The 21880-nt window shown below is 42.5% G+C and overlaps 1 protein-coding gene across 5 annotated transcripts; it reads left to right on the plus strand.

Annotated features, from left to right (window-relative positions):
* The first annotated feature begins 993 nt into the window (after positions 1-993).
* SLC13A5 (solute carrier family 13 member 5) lies at positions 994-20524 on the plus strand. Of its 5 annotated transcripts, none has more exons than XM_085078651.1 (14): positions 1001-1226; positions 4120-4241; positions 5458-5565; positions 7935-8063; positions 9125-9261; positions 9686-9900; positions 11223-11394; positions 12544-12666; positions 13206-13418; positions 14194-14315; positions 14578-14696; positions 15852-16013; positions 16986-17123; positions 17913-20524. In XM_085078651.1, the coding sequence occupies exons 3-14, from the start codon at positions 5461-5463 to the stop codon at positions 18039-18041; spliced, it is 1764 nt and encodes a 587-aa protein (XP_084934777.1). In that variant the 5' UTR covers positions 1001-1226; positions 4120-4241; positions 5458-5460; the 3' UTR covers positions 18042-20524. The 5 variants fall into 5 exon arrangements, with proteins under 5 accessions (XP_084934779.1, XP_084934777.1, XP_084934776.1 ...); XM_085078650.1 differs by having other exon boundaries at positions 4141-4241; XM_085078652.1 differs by having other exon boundaries at positions 1027-1122; positions 4141-4241.
* Positions 20525-21880: the final 1356 nt, after the last annotated feature.

Here is a 21880-nt window from a genome sequence, read left to right on the forward strand (position 1 = left end):
GAGGAAAAAGTTCCACTTATTTTCTGACAGAAGAAATTTTATTTCCAGGATATAAGGCAGGCATAAAAGAACATGGCCAATGAGCTACCAATCAGTGGAACCAGACTGGCTTTACAGTTATCTGTGTAATAGAAAGCAACACTTGGCTCTTTCACTGTGGTTGGTTAAACAATCCCCTTCAGCCCTGATGTGTTCAATGCCAAGAAGTTTCAAGACTTTCTGAAGGAAGGTTGAGCATTTGTGTAGCTGCTGCTACAACTGATCCCTTATAGCTGTATGATATAAGTGGTGTCTTGGATGTGTCAGACCCTATCCATTGCGGAAAAATGGCATACAGGAGATGAAGAAAATATGAACTTCTTAGTCTGTCAAATAGGGGCACTAATATTAATTCTTCCGCTTTGCAGAAGTATCAGAAAGAATCATTGACTAGTCTTTGCACATTGTATCATAATGCCATAGACAACAGCTGTCACAGATGTTTCTCAGAAATCGGCGTGGTTCATTTCCCATCTAAACAAGCCCCTTCTGTCCCCCATTTTTCTCTGGGAAAAATGAAAGAAGAAGAAAAAGGAACCGCAATAAGCCATTATTTACATCTGGGAATAATGAATGTTTATTTGGATTTTGTAACACAAATTATGTAATGAAGCAGAGAAAAGGCTTTTGAACAAATATGTTAATGAGATGGCAGCTAAGGGAGAGGTTACAGAGCTGCCAATTCTGAATCAAATTTTTAACATGATTTTCTTTTGGATCTTTTTTCTTTTTTAGTTGTTAGCCTGCACAACATCTGAGTTGTGCTTAGGGCACAAACTATATGGGAAACACCAATTCTAGGTCTAGAGACATTGATCAGCAACACACACTGACTGAGAAAACCCCACTGACTCAAAATTCATAATGAGGGCTTTTATGTAGGAAGTTGTTGGGCACAGGAATTGTGCCGAAAGGACTGTTCATTCAGAGTCTCAAGAGCTTTTCTTGGAAAAATATCAGATGCTCCACTGGGAACTTAGTTGAAAGCTACTCCTGAAGCAGCACAGTGGACTGACAGTAGCTGGAAAGTACCGATGGAGGGAAAATGGAGAGCAGTGAAAGAGTGGTTTTCTCTGAATGATGGTAATAACTCTTGCCATTTAAATTCTGTGTAAACCTTCCAGTGCATAACGTTACCATACAAGACCTCTTCTAGGCATCCTTTTTAAGGCAAGAATCACACAGAGGTAAGTTCTGAGCTGGTTATTTTTTAAATGTGATTTTCAACAGTCTAAGTAGAAAACATCCTTTTTCTGCTAAGTCCCAGAATGTCTCAGGGTCAGTTGTTTTAATTTTTGTTTCTCAGTGTCAAGTATGATATGTCTTACAGTCCTTGTTTAATTTTATTTTGTTAAAAATTTTGTACTTCTGGGTGTTGCTTGGAGCCTGCAACATGAAAGAACTTTAAAAAGAATGTGAGGAGTTTTTGTCTTGAGAGAGAGTAGCAGTTATCTAGGTCAAATGGACTGCTTTAGAAAAAGCAAACTGTACTTGTGTGCTTGGGCAGCATTTGAATTAGAGGCAGAAAATATGTCTATCTGTAATTAAAGGAACCAGCTCCTGCCTGTAAAGCCACCTTTTTACAGACCATTCCTATCCACTGATAACTGGAGTAACTGGGATGATTGCCTTGTAGAGAGTGCAATATATCAGAAAAGTAGTTTCTCAGGAATGAACTAAACTATAATAAAATCTTTATTTTCTGTTTTTACCACCTGGACTGGCCCTGGAATTCCTACTTTCCATGTGGGCAGTCCCTCTCTCTACCAAATACAGGTCAGCTTTTCTTAACTAGTCTTCAGCAGTGTCCCACTTCGGACTGCAACTCTTGGCCATGGTTCATATAATTGCTTCTGGTATCTGAAATATAAAAGAGAAGATTGCAAGACTCTGCATGTGGTTTGACAGTGCTGTCAAGCTCATCTAGGCATTTGCTCTCTTGAAAGGTGCAAGTCTTGTTCCTATCACAGTGGTTCCTTGCCCAGCCATAATTGGCCCAGTCTCTTGAGCTGGCTCTGGTGCTCACTGAACACTTCATTGAACCTATTCAGCTCACTACCAGCAGAAAAATGTTCTGCTTTCTTTGTCAAGTTAAATCAAATGAGCCCCAGAGCCACCAGCTGAGAAACATTGAAAAGGCCAAGGAAGGTTAGTGGCAGTGAGCCACAAGATAGGCTTGGCTCTGTTGCTCAAACCCTTGATTCCTGACATTCTTCAAAATACCTGTGTTTATTAGGGCAGCAGAGCAGCAAATGGGAGAAGCGGTGTCTTGCAACCAGGGAAAGGGATTTCAGGTACAAGAGACCCGATTCAGCTCCTGGTTCCACCTCATGTCACCACCCATGCCTAAGCCTCTTTGTAACACAAACATTTGAGTTACTTTGAAAACTGATTTGAAACTTACTACCAAGAGCAAGAGCAGAACATTATTCCACACTAGGGTATCAAAATTCTGCCCAAAGGATGCTACAATCTCCTGCTTCTAAATAATGTCTGCCACCAAAAGCTAATTTTACCCACTGCCTTTAGTGCAGTAGTTAAAGACATTGCTCTCTACTATGTTCAGAGCCCTAAGGCCTGGAGGAAAGTATTCCTTTTCCTTGAAGGCCTGCAGTTAGTGCTCAATTAGTATGAGCTGAATTTCAGGCTGTGAGAAGTTTTTGTTTGAATGCTCTTGGGATCACCTTAAACTCCTCCTGCATGTTTTGCAAGTGCTTAGGCTCTCTGCAGCTCCCTTCCACTCAGCTTTCAGACCAGTTCTGTAAAGCAAGCAGCCAAAACTTTGTCTGTCTTCTCCTTGGCATGGTGAAGAGGAAGCTCATTGTCAAATTATATGAAAGAGTTGCCATTCCTGTAGTACCCTCACATCTAGCCAGTGCCATATGCTTCTTAGTTGTAAACGTATTTTGAGGGAGATGGGAAACAGCTGGAATATTTGCCAAATGGAACATGTTCCTCCATGCTTCTCTGTGGTGATCCCTCAGAGCTGTGCCAAGTATAGGTCATTCAGCGTTCCACCTGCAGTCCAACAAACCTGTTCTCCTCCTGAAGTAAAACTCTAAAAAAGAAGCCTACTTTAGCAAAGGAAGCAAAGAAGTAAAAGTTGTTCATTTCCATGGTTCTGCTTCAGATTTCTCCCTGCTGCAGCTCTAATCAAAGTGCTGGGAACGCTTTAAATTTAGTTTCTAAAGACAGCTTATCAGCGATGGTCTTGATTCATGGAAAGATTACAGTTGCTTAGTTTAGGACCTGTGTCTCAGATAAAAAGATGCTCAAATAAAGGAAATCTAGGCATGCTTTCTTTCAGATCTGGACTCAGTGTTTTTCCTAGATCTCTCTCACTTTTCAACCGGGCAGCTCTACCAGAAGCAGTAGTAAGTGGGTATTTTATCTCTAAGGGTCAGGAACTTACTGGTCTTGACTTACACCTCCCTGTTTCCCTTCTTTTCTCCTTCCTTTCTGCCCTATAATCTCTTGGGAGGCCTGCACCGTCTTCTCACCCGTCCCAAGTCAACTAATGCTAAGAAACCTAGGCAACATTGTGTTTCTCGAATGCCTCTCCCTCTCCTACCGGGGCACACTCTTTGCTGGTCCAACGTTCCATGAGCAGCAGCAGAGGGTATCCACTACCTTTCACTCTGATTTTCTGTTATTCAGATGCTGGTTCTTTTCTATGAGTCTTTCTTTTTCTGTTTTGTTCCATATTATTGAATGTACTTTGCATGGCACGCTGAAGGCAAGTTTGCAGTAATTCTGCACAATGAGGAAATATTGATTCTGTTTTCTGTATTGACAACAAAAAGACTGAGGCATGAATTAGCTAATTGAATTGCCCACGGAGTCCCATGTCTCATGCCATAATCCCATGTCTCATGCCAGGTACAGTAAGTCTCCTTTCACAAGATTGGTCCATCTAAAGGTATCAGCATGTTTGCTGTCTTTCTCTTTATTTTCTTTTTTCTTCACTGCATCTTATCGAAACAAGAAGACAAGAAATCATATTTGCACTGGTCTATCAGAGTTAACCTTAGAACAACTCCTCTAGAGTTAACTATTTGCATTTTCTTAAAGTGCTTGTAGTCCTTTCTCTTTTTTGACTAGGAACCATTTTTTCATTGGAGACTGGCCACAGGAATGCAAGTTTTGGCTGATTCCCCACTTTCTGTTAGACTTTGCACTGGTGTGAAGTTTCCTCTGTGTTGGTAAGTTACCCAGAGGGACTGCTTCGAAAGGTTTGAAGATTTGGAATCTGTCCAGATCCGGTTGGCTACTGTTTTTCTTAGTGGGCATTCACTGCTTTTATAAACGAAAAGTAACATTGGAGTGTCTTGTTTTGAACTTCTGTCACTCAAGTTCCTCTGGTCAGCAGAGGACAAAGAGTGCAAGCTGTAGTCAGAGCTCCCTCATTACTTGCTGTGGAATCTGAAATTCTTTATTTCTGTAAGTAACTGCTTGGTAAGGCTGCATTAAGAGACTGCAGGATCAAATTGTTGAGATATGATTTATGTTGACTTCGGTTTCAGGTGGCTGTTGCCATCCCAGAAACAAAACCTAAAATACCAACAGTTTTTTTGTCCTCTGTGTAGTTTCCAGTCCCTCCGAATGTTCCTTTCGGCCCTCTCAATAGTGCTGGCCACCGTCAGTAGGGCCATCCCTTTGGATTCCAAGGCTGCGCCGTAGAGGAAGTCGCTGAATTCAACAACATTAAAAATAACCTTTCAAGTTAACCTTTCTGGGTTATTTTCAACCCAGATCCAGACTCACAATACCCCTCAAAATAATAACAAAACACAGCCACGCATGCCTGCACAGACCTTTTTTGGGGGGAGACCCCCACTGTGGTTTTAACTCTCCGTTTCCCTAAAGGAGCGCAGTCCTTCCCCACCGCTGTGTGAATGAGCGAGGGACGATCCTCCCTTGGCGTCACCAGCACCTCCCGAAAAGTCCAGCTGCCGAAAGGGGCCGTGTCAGCACCTCGGTCCCTGCACGCGATGCGCACTGCGAGAATCCGTGCTTGCTGGCACCTTTCTGTGGGCGCTGTGAGCAGGGAGATCGTTCTTAAAACATTCTCCCGACTGGTGCGATAGCTGATACGCCGTCATTGAGCAGCTTTCCTTGGCATGGAGGGGCTGCGGGAGCCCCGCACGGAGGTGGCCGTAAAGGAGGGGGTACGGGATCGGCCGCGTTCCGGCGCCCCGGGCAGGGACAAGGTCGCAGCGGGGCAGGCGGGGCCGGGGCGCTCGGGGAGGCTCGTTCGCTCCCGGCCCTTGCCCGGAGCGGCCCCCGGGGGGGCGGGCGGGACGTGTCGCCCCCCGCTGTGTCCGTCCCGTCCCTCCCGCCGTGTCTCTCCCGCCCCGTACTTAAAGCGGCGGCCGCGGGCACTGCTCCCGATCGCGCCCTGACCGTGTCACCCCGCAGAACATGGCCCCGACGTGCCTGCGGCCCCTGCTGAGGTACCGCTCCTTCGCCATCCTCTTCCTCACGCCGCTGCTGCTGCTGCCGCTGCCGCTCGCCGTGTCCACGCGGGTAAGTGCCTGTGGGGCCCCCTGCGGGAACAGAGCCCGTCCGGCCCTGCTGCCCCCCAGGTGATCCCCGCTCCGCCCGGGTCACGCGCTTCTCCCTGTGGCTCCCACGGACCCAACCCATCGTGCCGATTAGATGCAATTCATTTTGGGCCAAGAGAAACCCATGCATAACTGGCGGGCGCATTTGGAATTGTCCTGCATTATTTCTTAGCGATTGGAGTAGGCTGAAGGGCAGGAGTGCATCCCCCAGCTCTCTGCTGAAGCTCTGGTACTCCCAGCATATTGCTTGGAGACATTCTCCATCCTGATGCAGTCGGGACCCGGTGTTGTGTTGTATGTATTGGTAAGGGTTTCAATGCCATGTCCTCCAATTCACATCCATCTTACTCCTGGAATGGTGATGGCACAACTCCTTTGTGTTCAGTGGAGTTATGCCAGGATAAAATTGAAAGAACACAGGGAAGTTTGGACTTTAATGTCTTGTAGCCTTCTTGACCAAGTGTTAAAGCTCAGTTCACAGTATTTTAGCCTACTAGAGCTTTGGAGGCTATTCTAGTGCTAAAAACAGCCTTTCTTCTGAGCAACTTGTATTGCTCAGTCTGCTTTAAAGTACAGGAAAATTTCATCTGTGTTTATAAACCAAGTTGCCAGCCCTTCTGGTTTACCTGTCCAAGTAATACCAGCCTGGCCTTTCAGTTGAATGGTGGTGCTCTATAGAATGAGGAATTCCTGATTGTTAAGCTCTACTTTGGTCAAAACTCAAAGAGATAATTAAAAAAAAAATTAAGTATGTCTTCGGTTTGCCATTATTTGTAGGCATATTGTGTCATTAGTCTAATCAGAGAAATTGCAGTATTTCACAATGGGAAAGTAATATTTCTGTCAGTGACCACTTTTTCGTCTCTCAGCCAGGTCACTGTGTTTTGTGTCAACTGTACAGAAACACCAAAGAGACATTCTGTGACTGTTCCCATAAATCACAGAAAGATATAGGTATAAGTACAAACATACATTTAATTCCAGGTCTTTGGTTGTTTGAATTGGCCATGGTTGTTAGAGTTAATTTATACACATGGTTATATTTTTTAACTTCACATAAATTATTTACTCTCTACTCTCTAGAACCAGTGTTTTGAATTTTATTCACTTAGAGTTGTTTATCTGTCTTTCATACTAGTAACGGATTAACCACAGTCAGTTCTAGTCTTGCATTACTGCGGTACAGCATGAATTGTATCATGAGCTCACCTTGTATGTACAAAGGGAAGAGAATTCAATAGGATCTCTCTGATATCTTCTAGTCTCTGAAGAATTTTTTTTTTTCAAAACTTGTGCTATAATTAATGTCCTGGAAACCTGAGGGGGAAAAACTCAAATTACCTACAAAAGCAGTTTTCTAATTTTTAAACTTCTCCACAAAATTAAGGAAAACACATAAGCCCTACTTATAAATACCACCTGATGTCAGTTTTTCAGTGTCACTGTCACACCATTTATTTTCGCAATAAAGTCCCATTTGTTGTATTAGAGTAAAATTCTACAAACACATGCCCTAAATAGGAGCAAATACTGAGCTACAGAACATTAACTTCAGTTTTCAAACAGTTCACTGTTAGCTAATGAATGCTTGCTTCTCCAACAATTTTTAGAGCACAAACCAAGGCAGGCTGGGCTACAGAAATGCCTGATCAACAGCCCAAAAAAAAAGGTTGCAACAATTCTAATCTAGGGAATCGCCTTAGCAGGCAGGGACAATATGATTTGGGAAAGTAGTTTAGTACCTCTGATGTGCTTAGTCGCAAAAAAACCCCAAACTTCTAAGAGTTTTATTTTAGGAGTTACTTTAAAAAGATAAGAACTTTTAAATTATTCAGTGAAATAGTTTCTGAGCACAGGTGTGTTACTGGATGTACATCACAGACTTGTGAATTTCAGGCAAGCTAATTATCCACACTGGGAAATCTGGCCATCCATTAAAAAAAAATTAATGCCGTATTGCTGTTCATGACTCCTAGATGTAAAAGCTGCTGAACCTCAACTGCTAGGAGGTAATTGGACATGGAAAACTGTGCACTTACCTAGTTGTGGAAGATTTATTTTTCTCACAGCATTTATTTTGTGTGGATGGATTAAAGCAAATACTATGGTCTTCTTGATCAAGAAGATCTTTTTGTGATCTTTTTGTGATCTTTTGTGATTTTGAAGTGATTTCAGAACATGGTTTAAAAGCACAAGTTTAGGTCCTCATTCAGCCTAACCTGTTAAGGTACTGACAGTGGAGTGTGTGAGCTACTTGTAAGAGCTACAAATGTGTTTCTTATCTTTAAAAACAGTTTCTAATGCTTAAATGTGTGTTCTATTATGTTACAGGAGGCCAGATGTGCATATATCATCATCATCATGGCTGTGTACTGGTGCACTGAAGTGATCCCCCTGGCTGTCACCTCCCTCATGCCAGTGGTATTTTTCCCTCTGCTTGGAGTTCAGAGCTCTAAATCAGTAAGGAACTTGTGCAATCCAGGTCTGATACAGGGAAATCCAGTGCCCTCATCAATATTTAGCCAACAAGTCTGTATTAATGTTCAGTGCTCTTATATGGGAAGATGCTGAACTACATACACATTTGCCCAAACTCTTAAGAGTGGGGGACTTGAGGTGGTAGAGGGGACGGTCTGTTTTGGGCATGGATCCTGCTGGAGAGCACCTCACTAGTGCCAGCAGTTTTTGTGCTCATAACCTATCCCATGGGAAAGTAGTGCTGACAGATCTTCTGGGAGATATCAAAATGCATGGGCCAAACTTCTGAAAGGATAGATGGCGTGGTGCCAGCAGCAGTGCTGTGTCCTCTCCAGAGCTCATCGTGGCCTTTTTGTATGAGAGCCTTAGTCCAAGGCAGAGGCTGTATTCAGGTTCTGTAGCCAAGGTTCACTACTGCCCAACAAGCTGGTAAAGACAGGTGTGGTTGCTGAAGGTGCTGAGAAAGCCATTTTGGAGCTCAACATTTCTAGCACCTTCTATACTTTTTTCTACACCTCACAGTGTGTCGCTGTTGAGCTGCTAGCAGAGAAGTAGAAGCCCAGGTTCTCAGGCAAGAAAAGAGAGACTTTATTATTTTGATTTCCATATATATAGGCTTTTCACAGGTCACCCAGATTGGTCAGTCAAAAACCTCCCCCTAGGCTTAATTGGCCAGGCCTGAACTGCCCAAATCTTGAGACCCTGTCTGTAAAAACATCCAAACTTCATCTTTGTTTATAAAGCACAGCAAAATGTTCTCACGAGAAAGACCTGTGCTGGTCACAACAGTGTTTTAGGAAACTGGTGTCATTTGGCACAATGACGCACGAAGAGCTGCTGCACTGGCAATTCAGCAGTTACACGTGTGATCAACAGTTCAGGAAACTGAGGGAGTTCTCACGCAGCAGCTGCCTCTTCTGCCAGTGTTGGGTGGGGCCTGACCCAGTGCATGGCTTTGAGAGGGTGGTAGGCAAAATATACTAGAAGTATATTTGTTGCAAGTAAGAAACAAGAAACACTGCCTTACCTTTTCTGTCTTTCAGGTGTGCTTGCAGTACCTAAATGACACAAACATGCTCTTCGTTGGAGGGCTGATCGTTGCAATTTCTGTTGAACGATGGAATCTTCACAAAAGGATTGCACTGAGGGTCCTTCTGATTCTTGGGGTGAAACCTGCACTGTAAGAGTATTACATTGTTTTTGTTTTCTTACCTACTGTCAGTTTGACAGGGACCTAGGGATGGTGTTTAACAATCAACAGAGAAAGGATCCTTCAAGAACCTCTTTAGCTGTTCTTCAATACAGTTTTCAGAAATGAAGTCTAGCATCAGGAACAGTTTATTTCCTTTACCCAAACCTAGCATCTGACTAAATTGTAGAGGCTTGCCATTGGTGACAAAATTATGGCAGACTTAATCATGCAATAGGATTCCTTCAGTGAAGATGGCAGAGCTGTCCCTGAAGGTAGTCTGGCCCTGCTCTGTATTACTGGATGCTGCACTCATACCAGTCTGGGCTCTTCTCTCCAAATTAGAGTGACTACAAAGCCTAGCAGCATCTGTTCACTTTCTTCCCCTCTCCTCTGTGTTTTTCTCTCTTTTCAGCCTCATGCTGGGATTTATGATAGTCACTGCCTTCCTGTCCATGTGGATAAGTAACACAGCCACCACTGCCATGATGGTCCCCATCGTCCAGGCTGTCCTGGATCAAATGGACAACACAGAGTACGACGTGACCATGATGGAACAAGCGACTGGGCAAACAAATACAGTGATTGAGCTGGAGGAAAAGAGCACATCAGAGTCCACTGCAGTGCATGGTAAGAGCCTGCTCACTGATAAGCTCATGCTGCTGAACTTGCTACACTCACAGCTCCCCAGCCTAGAAGGAGTGCTGTGTACCCTTTCCAAGGAAAAAGGATGGTAACCTGACTGAAACGCCCTAAACACATGACATTTAGGTTTTATATAATAGCTTCCAATTTTGATTGCTGCCATTTTGTATGCTAGTGCTAGATCCCAGGCAGGTTGTTATGTTCTTTCTTATGTTATGTACTCTTCTGGAGTCATCCTCCCACAGTTTCCCTAGACTTAACTGCCTGATTAGGGAAGTGAAAAGCATATCCTGTGGAAAAAAACCATCCAAACCCCCAGCATTCCACTTTCTAAATCTTGTGATTATCAGGGGGGATTCAGCTTCTAAGCCATGTAGGACTATTTGGACAAAAAAAAGTAAACACAATCTATTTTGGTTCTAGGATAATAAATATATCTTTTTTGACCAGATTGTATGTGGAAGTAGGGAAAAGAAAGAGGACTACTTTAAAAGCCACATGGAAAAGAGGAAGGGGTGTAATTTTAACTCACAGGAGAAAAACTGCTCGTGTGCGATCTTACCTTGATGCTTGATTCCTCCAGGTCCTCTGCCAGTGCTGTGGTTCTGCAGTATGTTTCACTTCATTTGAAACATGTGCACAAACTCAGTCCCTCTCATTTCACTGCTCTGCTGTGCTATTACGGAGGGCTATATTATTAAATATGATTAAAGATCAGATCCCAAATGTAGTGAAGATAATAACAGTGTGCAAAAAATATTCTTTGATATTGTTGAGTTGGTTGTAATTGCCATAAATTCTTTGTCCTGCTCCATTAGTCCAGTCAGACTTCAAGATTAGAGCGCTAACCTCAGATAACAATGGACACAGCAATAAAGTTTCATGGTTATTGTAAACTGACATAACATATTGATTAAGTTAAGCCAAGCAAGGATTTGGTTTTCAGCGGGGTTTTTTCTGCCTATATTCATATCTGTTAAAGCTAGTTGGGTTTTCACTGTGGGATTGGAATGGTTCCAGTGACTACAGTATTTGGCTGGTGGTAAGCCTCTCTGTGAAACAGTAAATTACTGATCAGGAACTGTGGCACTGATGTGGACAACAGCATCCTTGGATCATGTAAACCCAGACTGTCTTTCTTCAGCTCCTCATAAACATTAGTCCAAAGTATTTAGGGGCATATCTGTGGGGTTTTTAATTAAAATAAATGGCACCCACAAACTGGAATCACTGAGCCTACAGACCCTATCCTGAACTCTCTGCCTTTCCAACTTTACCTGAGGCAAGTAATTTTTCTTTGTGTCCAGTTGTAAGCAATGGACAAGTCCCTGATGACCCCAAATCTTCCGAGGAAAAGAGAATGAGGAAGCGTATATGCAAAGGAATGACACTCTGTGTATGCTATGCTGCCAGCATTGGAGGAACTGCAACACTCACTGGAACAGGACCAAACATGGTACTGAAAGGCCAGATGAATCAGTAAGTCATTCTTGCTGCTTCTTTTAGTTACACTGTCACACTGTTTCTGTGACTGATTGACTGGTCTTAGATGATAATTTCAGTTGTGAATTTTAAGCAATAAATTGAGGAACTGAGAGTGAGAGATGTGTATAAAGTGTTGGGCCTCATTTTTTTTTTTTGTTTGGCACTTTTAAAAGGAAGCTATATGATGGAACTATAGGTCTTTTTAGAAAATGGGAAATACTTGCTGGCAATCAACAGACTACTGGTTGATTGTGAGACATTGGTTCTTCTGTGTCCTCTTTTTCAACTGAAACACAGCACATCAGAAGAGGAATTGCAGTGAAGAGCACCAGAAGAATGTAAATTACCTCTACTCATAAGCACTCTGAAGAGAGCTAGAAGGAGCTTGGCCCCTCCTATAATACTGTTCTTCCACGCTGTAGCTGTGGAAACTGTACAGTTGTGTTGTATTCTCAATGCTAAGCTGAGTTCAGGAACTGATTTACATGCATTAATCTGCAGTGGAAATTTTGAAGACTCTGTATCAGTCCCTCAACACTGCTTCCTTGTGTTGCAAGTATTTAAGTCTCAGCTGCTACATTATCTGTTGGTTTTAACACCCACCTGGAAGTTTGCTATTGATATTTTTCCTCTGATCATTATTGGCGGACACAGAGAAGAACAAAAATTGCCATTCTTAAAAAACTGTCTTCATTCTTTCAAGCCAACTAGCAACTTTTTCTTCTGTTGAAGGCAGCAGAAGTACAGGTACTAATTTCAGGAAAGACACTTCTTGCTCTCTTATTGGAATTAATTGGGAGGAGGAAAAAAATCCTGTCTTGGGATAAATGAGAAGGCATGTTGGAAGTGAAAGGTATCTAGAATGGATGGGAGATCTTTCAGCCGCACTTACCTTACCAAGACCTAAAATATCAACATAAGCTCCTATATGCATTGAAGGAAAACACAGAGAAAACTGAGGATCATTTAAGTTCTGCTCTGAAACCAGGCTGCCTTCCCCTGTGACTTCAGTTAGGCTGTGGATATTGCCTGTGATTGCTTATAATGGTTGTCCTAGATTTACATGTATAATTGTCACTAGCACTTAATAAAGGGAGAGTAGAGTGTGTTTTGGCATTCATACAGAAAGTAATTTCTTTACAGGTTATACCCCAACAATAATGATATTGTGAATTTTGCTTCCTGGTTTGGATTTGCATTCCCAAACATGATCCTGATGTTGGTGTTAGCTTGGCTTTGGTTACAGTGCTCCTTCATGGGACTCAAGTGAGTATTTATCTACACGATATTGTGTAAACCCCTCAGTAAGTTAGTGCAGATCAGTTTACTGAGATATCTGAGTAAAACAAATGCACTGACAAGTTACTGATTTTGTAGCACAGAGCAGGTCCATTTCACAGAAACTTTTGAGGTCTGGAAACCTTTTGTGTTCATGGGAGGTACATGAAGGCAAAAGCCTTATACATTCTTTGTCTTCAGACAGAATTGCCGGTTTATTTTTCAATCTCTCACCTGTGAGTTGCAGCCTTAGAAGAGTTGGCATGGCTGGTTTGCAGCCATTGATCGAATCTGAGGTTTTTTTCATCCCAAGTGACTTCAAACTGGTATCCTTTGATAGACCCCACTCTTTTGGGAGAACTGGCGTGTCCCCATGAAGTACTTTGACGCTGTTGTAATTTCTTTATTTCTGGCCTCTGCTGTAGTCTGTGTTTGTCCCCAGAGTGACAGCTTCAGAGTGATAAGGGTGTTAAATCCCTCTAATATGTTAATATTTACAGTATTTTTTTTCTCCATTTTTCTTAAAGCTTTAAAAAAAGCTGGGGCTGTGGAACAGAGAGAACCGCCAAAGAAAAAGCTGCATACAATGTGCTGAAAGCAGAAATGAAGAAGTTAGGCCCTATCTCTTATGCTGAATTCAATGTCCTCCTCATGTTTATTTTGCTGGTGCTCTTGTGGTTTTCTAGACACCCAGGTTTTGTAAAAGGCTGGGCCACCAGGCTCTTCCCAGAAGGAGAAAAGTAAGTTTTTAGGGTTTTTTTCCATCTTTTACCCTCTCGGTTAATAATCAGATTCCCTTGCTCATATATTCCATTTTTAATGTGGGGTCATTAATTCCAGCTTCACCTGACTTCACATGTTTGCTGGGCTTGATCCAGTGGCTTGTACATGACGACACCAATTATCTCTGGTTTGACAGTGTGTACTGCAGTGAAGGCTGGAGACTGAGACATGAAGCAAGCTGAACCTCCTAAAGGAAGAGGAAATTCTGTAATGCTGGTCTCAGCTACACTGATGTACATCTTGGTATTTTGTTTGTAGGAGCTCCAATCAGTTGCAGTGACATTTGAGTATTTGGTAGTATCACATCTAACCAATACCTTAGAACTCACTGGAAAATTGATTTTGTGCTTTGAATGGCTTCTTTGTATAGTGTTCATGCATGGCATGTCAAGAACATAAAATACACGTTGGGACCATCATTCAGAGTATTTCTTTAGACTTCTGTCTTTGAGATACAGCTCTTGAATCTTGGCTTCAGCACAGAGAAGGAACCCTGCTCCAGAAGCTGTTGTCAGCTGGGACACTGGTTATTAATGCGGATTGTAGCTTGTTTCTTTTATTATCTTGTTTTATGTTGTGGCAGGTCTGAGAGACCTCAGACATGAGCTAATGACCCATTTTGCTCAAGTCCCAAACGGGATGGCAAAGAACAGTGACTAGAGCGCTGGAAGGCATCCTTTGTCTAGAAGAAAGATGTCCATTTGCTAAGCTATATTCTCTTTTCTTCGTTAGGTATATTACTGATTCTGCTCCTGCTGTGTTTATTGCCCTGCTACTGTTTATCCTTCCTGCTCAAAAGCCCAAATTCATAGCGTGGAATCCAAGCATGTCTGACCCTGAGCAGACTGAAGAAGGTATTTAAAAGAGGGATTGTAACATTGTGAAACAGCTAACCCACTCAGCTAACGAGGCAGAAACATGCACTGGATTTGCATGCAGTTCTTTAGAGCAGTTCACCTACCTCCCTTGTTGGGCAGGGCTGGGGCACATGTGTGTTACCCTCACCCTGTGCAGATTTCTCCGTAATGTGCATCTGCCCAATGGTATCTCATAGAACGGGACACAAAGTGTCTTCGCTCTCCTAAAACATGTTCTACTTTTCATTTCTCACTTCAGATATAAAAAAGCCATTTTTATCAGCCCCGCTGCTAGACTGGAATGTGGTTCAAAGGAAGATGCCCTGGAGCATTGTGCTGCTGCTGGGAGGAGGTTTTGCTTTGGCTGATGCAAGCGCAGTATGTCCTAACATCTGTTTTTCTCTGACTCAAAGGCGAACTTCCCTGGTTTGTTACCTAGTCCTGTATTACTGGGCATGCACCCAAAGCCAAACCCAGTAGAGAAGTTCAGATCTGGAGGCAGATCTAAATTAGCAAAAACCAAGGAGAGGTGAATGCTTGTGACTCTTTTTCAGGAATTTTTGTGTTCTGACCAAGTTTCTTTAATTTATCTGACCTCTTGGAGACTGCTGAGTAGGTTGGTCTTCACTGTCTGGATAGTCCAGAAAAGCATCACTTCTTTTTTCTGTAATCATCCCAATCCCAGCCCTGGCTATAAAAATAGAAGTATAGATAACACTTGTAAGATTTTCAGAACCCCTTGAGGCTTGTTTAAAGGTTATATATCTTCGGACTTAAACCAAAACCACTACTAGTGGTTAGAAAGAAAATCCTGGGTTGATCCTGTGTTCATAAATTCACCGAAACATCAGCTAAATTCCCAGAACAGGAAAGAATCTTGAGGTGAACCATATTGTTTCCTTCATCACTGCTAAAATGCATCTAAATCAAAGCAAGTCTTAGCTATCAGTAGTGCCATGCTTCGGGGAAATTCATGTTCACATCTAAGTTTTGTGGCTAATTAGGTTTGAACCATGGGGCAAATGAAAGCTCTGTGGCCTTACCTTCATCTACATACATCATACATAAATTATTAAAGCTCTAGAGCATTAAAAACCATCAAGTCAGAGGTTTTGTAGCCTGTTTGTATCAATTACTGACTGTATTCGTACAATAGAGCATTCATACAGAATCACAACCTTCAGAAACCTTAGAAAAATGTGCCAAGAAACTTCTGGGCCGTATACTAAGTATTTGCAATGGACTCAGAAATAATGCTTTCCATTTAGCAAGAAAACCATAATTTTGTAACCTAAATGTGAGCAAGTGTTTAGTTTCCAGAAGAGCAAGAAAAGTGGGATTCCATATTATGTTCAGTTGGCAAGGAATTTCTTTTCGTTTTTGTGACAGCTCATTGTACTTTCCTGGATGGTGTTTATATAATTAAGGATTCCTTTAGTGTTATTTGATAGGAAGGTTGCACATAACGTAACTTCCCTGTTTGTGAGTCAGGGGTTCTAAACCTCACTGAAACCCACTTTTTTTTCTTGTCAGAACTCTGGGCTCTCAGCTTGGCTGGGTCATCAAATGACTCCACTGGGATCTATCCCACCATGGGCCATTGCAACAGTGCTCTCCCTTATTATAGCTGTCTTCACTGAGTGCACCAGTAATGTGGCCACAGCCACCCTCTTCCTGCCTGTCTTTTCATCCATGGTAAGCTTACTCCCATCCTGTTGCCCTGTCAGATGGAAGATCAGAGTTAAACTGAGTGGCAAAACAATATTATATTTATTGTCTTGGATGTTGCTTCAGTGTTTTCTCACTTAAAAGGAAACCTGGTCGTGCCTTCTGTAAGGTGTGTGCCTTGGCCCCGGAGAAAGGGAAGTGAGAGTCTCTTTTTCAATACAGATCAGCAAACATCAGTTACTTCTGGTCATTTTGAACCATTGGCTTAGAACTGAAAAAACACACACATACACACACACACAAAACCTAAACCAAAACAAAATTCAGCATTTTCTGGTGATGCCTTCGAATGATCCATCTTCACATTTTGTGCTAAAATACACAAAGCGATAGGCCTGATTATTAGAAATGTATCATTTCTCGTAGGAATCAAGAATAATTTTAAAACTTAGGGAGGAAAACCTGTTAAGTTTTGCTGCCTTTTCTGAGCAGAATCAAAACTGTGGCATAAAGGGAAAAATGGTCTTTAATTACTAAGGGACAGGCACTTTATTCTAGACTATTTCATCAAATTACCCCAATCAAGGTACTGAGCTATTGGTGACTTAAATTGGCACTTAGGTTCTAAGTCCCACAGAGTTTATATAAAGTCTTAGAGTGTCACTCCACGTGCCTAGTAATTATAATCCCATCCCTGTGTTCCCTGAAAAAAGGGTGGTCCGAGGTCAAAGAAAAGATTGTTGGATATATTTGACCAGAACTACAAATTATACCATAGAGCAAAACAAACAACATAAAAGAATCAAGCCTTGTTTTTAAGTATCATGGGACAGGAAATGACAGCAAAGTTATCTTTAAGCACATATGGATTTGTAAATTATTCTGGTGATGTCATACAGAGAAACAAGCCTAGGTATCTCAGTGGTCTGGGGTAGATTGATCCTTTATGCTTTTCTTTTGGAACACCTCCAGAGTGAAATTTTCTCCATTTCATTGCAGGCTGCATCTGTCAAGATCCACCCTTTGTATGTTATGCTGCCCGGTACTCTCAGTGCTTCATTCGCCTTCATGCTACCTGTTGCAACACCACCAAATGCAATAGTGTTTTCTTATGGCCACATCCGTGTTTTGGATATGGTAAGATAATTGCCTCGTCTCTTACCTGAAATTCTCCATTGCTTTCTTCCTGAAATACGGTGAGAGTTAAATTTTCTTTGCCGAGTATTTCCAAAGTACCAGGAGGCTCTTACAGCCTGTAATTACCGCCCCATGCCGCTGTCTTCTGCGGCGTTAAATACTGTGATAAAAGTTTGCATCTCTGAAGTAACTACTTTTCTCACAGGCTTTGGCAGATATATAGACTGGCCCAAGTGAAACAAAAACCTGACAAGTCACAAGTCTCTGAAACCTGAAGGGTTAAAGTGTAGGCATGCTCTGCAGTGTTCTGGGGCTTTGGCGAGTGTCTGAGGCCTTGTCTTCACTGGAGCTGAAAGCAGAAGGTAGCAATCAGTAGCCCTCAGCTCTGGTCCTCTGATTTTCTGCCAGACCACACAAGGCAGGGTCTGGGTGGAACACACAAACATTATTGGTTTTCTGGCTGGATACTTGAAGCGGGCATAAGCTGTCCTCTAACTAATAAGAACAACTTGCTATACATGCCTTAAAGCTCTGAGGCTGATTATATACATAACAAAACGCTCAAAGACTTTGCACAGTGTGTTCCCTGGTATCACCACCTAAGTAAGGATAAGGCTGTGGATACAATGGATACAATGGCTATTTCTGTGATTTATTTGACCATCTTTCTTGTGTGTGTACAAGTACACCTTGCTGCAGTTTGCTGTTCTGGTGTTTGGGTGTTGCTAGTTTGGACTTGCTGTGCTGGTATTTAGTTATTGCTGTTGGTTTGGACTTTTTTCCTCACAGGTTAGATCTGGAATAGTGATGAACATCATTGGAGTCTTCTGTGTTACACTGGCCATCAACACATGGGGAAGACCTATGTTTGAGCTGGACACATTCCCAACCTGGGCAAACAGCACAACAAACCAGTGAGCAGTGAAGAATTAGTGTGTTAAACAAGGAAAGGACCCTTACTACTTCCTATTGCCCAAAGTCCTATATAGAGTCTCATCACCACTTCCGATCCAGTGTTGGGTGTTTGCTGCCTTTCAGCAGTCACACATCAGTTCAGCTTTGAACCAACACAAACTTAACTCCAGTTGTGCTGGAGCCAAAAGTGTTTTCAATTACACAACCTTAAGGATCATTTGTATGATCTCGATCTGGATCATAAGTATGATGTACCTCCAGTCAAGGTCAAGAATTAGGGTTTATCAAACTTTCAATAAAGAGAGGGGATGCTGTTGTATCAAATGGTTTGAACTATTATATCACTTGTAAATCATTAGCATTAAACATTGCACTCAGGCAGGGGCTGAACATTCCTTACCTATTCCTTATACTTACTAGTCAGCAACTGTACAGAGAAGCCCCTGTTGTCACTTGTCTAGTGAAGGGGTATGTGATGTTATGGCACGCTATGTTTTAGTTGGGCCTAAGCCATCTGGTGGGATCTTTCCAAGTCAATATCCAACACACTTTCTTTTCTTGTTTTCACTCACAAGTCTCACTGCATTTAGATGCCTTTATTGAGGGTTGAGATAACATAATTCCATGCTGCTCATGATTCAGCTGATGTCTCAGACATTAAGGCTGTCTCTGTGGTTCTTGCACTGTGGCAATTAGAGGGCCGAGAGCCTTTCCCTCAGTCACAGGTTTGATTTCCCATGCCAACCAGTGTTTTCTGAGTGCCAGCCTGGAGATGACCAGTGGCCTATAGGACTTCACACCTATTGCAGAAATTCCTGGATTAGCCCCTGATGTGCCTTATTAATTAACTCTGGACTTTTTGAGTGGAGTCAAGACATGAAAAAGGCTCTAACTGATGACATGGAAACAATTTAGGGGCCCAAATTTTAGTGGTTGTACTGGCTCACAGCAATGGGAGTTGTCTTGTGTACTTTGGAATTCATGTCTCATGAGAAAAGTAGTTTGTAGCACCTCTTTATGCCATTTCTGTTACAGAAGTGGTCTACAGAATGACTGGTGTTGGGCTGGGTGTATTTTGTCAGTGGTACACAAATGCTTTCCTTCAGCCCTGGGGATGGAAGTCGGTGGGAGGTTAAGCAGTGTCTTACCGTGGACAGATCTGTGGGTATGACCTGAGTTTTGCTCACAGGATTGCTGTGTACCCCTGTGCAAGTCAGTTCACCTCTTTTTGCTTATTTCCCCTCCTAAAGAAGATGTCATGGAACCTATCTACCTCACCGAGGTGTTGTGAGGGCATAAGGGTCAAATTCTGCACCCATGGTGATTTCCCACCTCATGATAATGGGTGCAAGGTATAAGTTGTAGAATCACAGAATTCTGTGTAGAAGATCTGGCATATAGCATAGTATTGTGTGTAGGATATTCTGTAGTTCTCTTAGTAATGTGAATGTTCTTTATGGAACTGGAAGAATACATTTTTATCTAAAAGTGAGGGAAGTATTTATCCACAAAACAACCAGGTGCTTTTTTGAGCAGAAAACTGCTTCAAGAAAATTTTTGTGCCTTTATCTTCTGTGCTCTTTCAGGGTGCTAAGCACCATAAACTCTCCGTTAAACATTGTTCCTGAGAGCCACCAGTGGCTCCCTGTCTACCCAGCTGGCTGCATGTGGTGCAGACTCATACTTCTTCCAGGGAGTGGTGGAGCATGTGGACAGACAAACACATTTCCACTTGCAGAGTTTAGCTATCTAAGATAGATACATATCTGGCCAGTTTTGGTGCCAAGAAGTGGCTTTCTCACAGCTATTTGTCACCACCTGAAACTTAGCACAGTATTTGTTTGAAGAAAGTGAAACCAGGAACAGTGGAGCACCTCGTGTCCTTTGGCAGTCACCATTAAATGCTGATTTGCATCTCTACGTATCTAAATGCATTTGAGAAAGGGACTTTTTCTGCTTTCTGATGGACTTGTACAGTGTGAGAACATGTTATTGCTGCCAGATACATGGTACTTGCTCTGCTCTGTCTTACAAGATATGGGGGAGCCTGCATGGGTAAGTGACACTGAGCTTGGCTATCTCGGTTCATGCAGACCAAAACTCCTCTAAAACCGGTAGGACAGACACTCCACTGTCATGTTTGCAGAAAAGAATATTCTGAAAGTTTCTTGAAGGAGAGAAATTGCCCTCACCTCAGCTAGGGAAGAGCTTCACTCTATTGCTGGACAAGAAGGAAGCAAATGCTATTTTCATCAACAGGGTGATTTATGGTCAGGAGTGCTGGGCCAGGGGAGGTGTGCATGTGGGGTAATAAAGGGCATTGGGTTTATTGTAACTGGGATGTATTTGATGTGTCACCTCTCCACACTGTTAACAGCAGGTTTTTCTGAGACACTTTCATGACATCCTGTGATTGATTCATATTTAATTTAAATGGATGTGCTGCAGAATTAGAGCCTGGCAAATAAAAACTTTCTAGAACTGTCTCCCCTCCAGCATGGATTGTTTCCTGTGTAACATAGCAGACCACTTGTTTCTGCCTTAGCTTCCACTGTAGCATGGTATTGCTCCAGTAAGATCCAGGAGGGTACATGCTGTAGTGAATCAATGCAAAGCAGAGATTGGATACCACTTTTAAGTGTCTTCAAACCTGAATATCAGTGGTTTCTCCTCTTTCATCAGCTGTGTGATAACTCAGGTTTGCATCTCTGAAGATGCTCAGGTGGGACTAAATCAGGTGGCATGCCCTACGATCTGTCTAATTCATTTTGGAGTAAAGGAATATAAGAATCTAAGAAACAACCAGTTTTTGATAGCTAATGTTGTACAAACTTTCCGATGTAGCACGCACAAACAGGCTTTCCTTTGGCATCAAGTGTGCATGGTGTCCTGTTCCAGCGCCCTGAGTATATACATGTTACTTACAATGGACAATGCAAGGACAATTGCTTTGTGACTGGAGTGGTTTACAGCCCCTTCAGCACTGCAGGACAAGTGTCATAATAGCAACTTACCAGCTATGACATTTATTTTGTTGCTCATCAAAGGATTATTGTTTTAGGTGCAGAAGTGTGATGGTCCTAAGGTAGTGGTATAAAAGAACCCCTTTGCCCCCCACTTTAAAACACACACCTCCAGCACCCACAGAAAACATGGGAGGATCCTCAGTGTGGGCTTTGTCCGGGCGGGTTACTCAGCCACCTTGAGCAAGCAAACAGTTCCCATTTTACCATGCGAGGCCAGAGTGTGATTCCTCGTGGTCAGCGAGTCTGTCAGCTGGCCAGCTGGCAGCACAGCTGGCAGTGCTGCCTCTAAGGAACTAAATTAATGCTTTCTTATTTTCTGCCCAATCTCCATGGATCCTTGGCTTTTTCTTTCTTCTCTCAAAATACCAATTAACCAAAATACCAAGTTGCTAATGCTGTTTCTGCAAATATTGAGTGTCCCAAACTGGCAGAGTTGCAATCTGGGTTGCTTTCGCACAGGGTTCCTGCTCAGTCGTGTGCCAGTGTGCAAAGTTGTTCCCACAAAGTACTAGTGCGTGGGGATGGTCTCACAGTTGTGAATGAGTTCATGAATTACCAAACTACAAGAAAACATACAAAGGGAGAACAAAGGTATTTCCTACCTGTGTGTTGAACATCTAGACCTCTGAAAAAGAAAAGAAAAACCTTTCAGCATTATCCATATGATCAAGAAGTCCCAAAAGCTGAAAAGTGGTTCAGATTTGTTGGTGTCATCCACTGAATTCAGAGCAGTAGGTGGTGCATTCCAGCTGAGTTCTGATCTCACTTGAACTCAGTCTTTGGCTTATTCAGCTTTTGTTTTCCAGGTCAGGTGTG

This window comes from Lichenostomus cassidix, chromosome 19, assembly GCF_008360975.1.
Source record: "Lichenostomus cassidix isolate B80296 chromosome 19, HeHo_3.0, whole genome shotgun sequence".
In the NCBI taxonomy this organism is placed as follows: domain Eukaryota; kingdom Metazoa; phylum Chordata; class Aves; order Passeriformes; family Meliphagidae; genus Lichenostomus; species Lichenostomus cassidix.

Coding starts and splice junctions, on each gene's coding strand:
- SLC13A5 (XM_085078651.1), top strand. CDS start 5,461: ATGGCCCCGACGTGCCTGCGGCCCCTGCTGAGGTACCGCTCCTTCGCC. Junction 9,262..9,685: donor CTTGGGGTGAAACCTGCACT/GTAAGAGTATTA, acceptor CTCTCTTTTCAG/CCTCATGCTGGGATTTATGA. Junction 12,667..13,205: donor TGCTCCTTCATGGGACTCAA/GTGAGTATTTAT, acceptor TTTTTCTTAAAG/CTTTAAAAAAAGCTGGGGCT.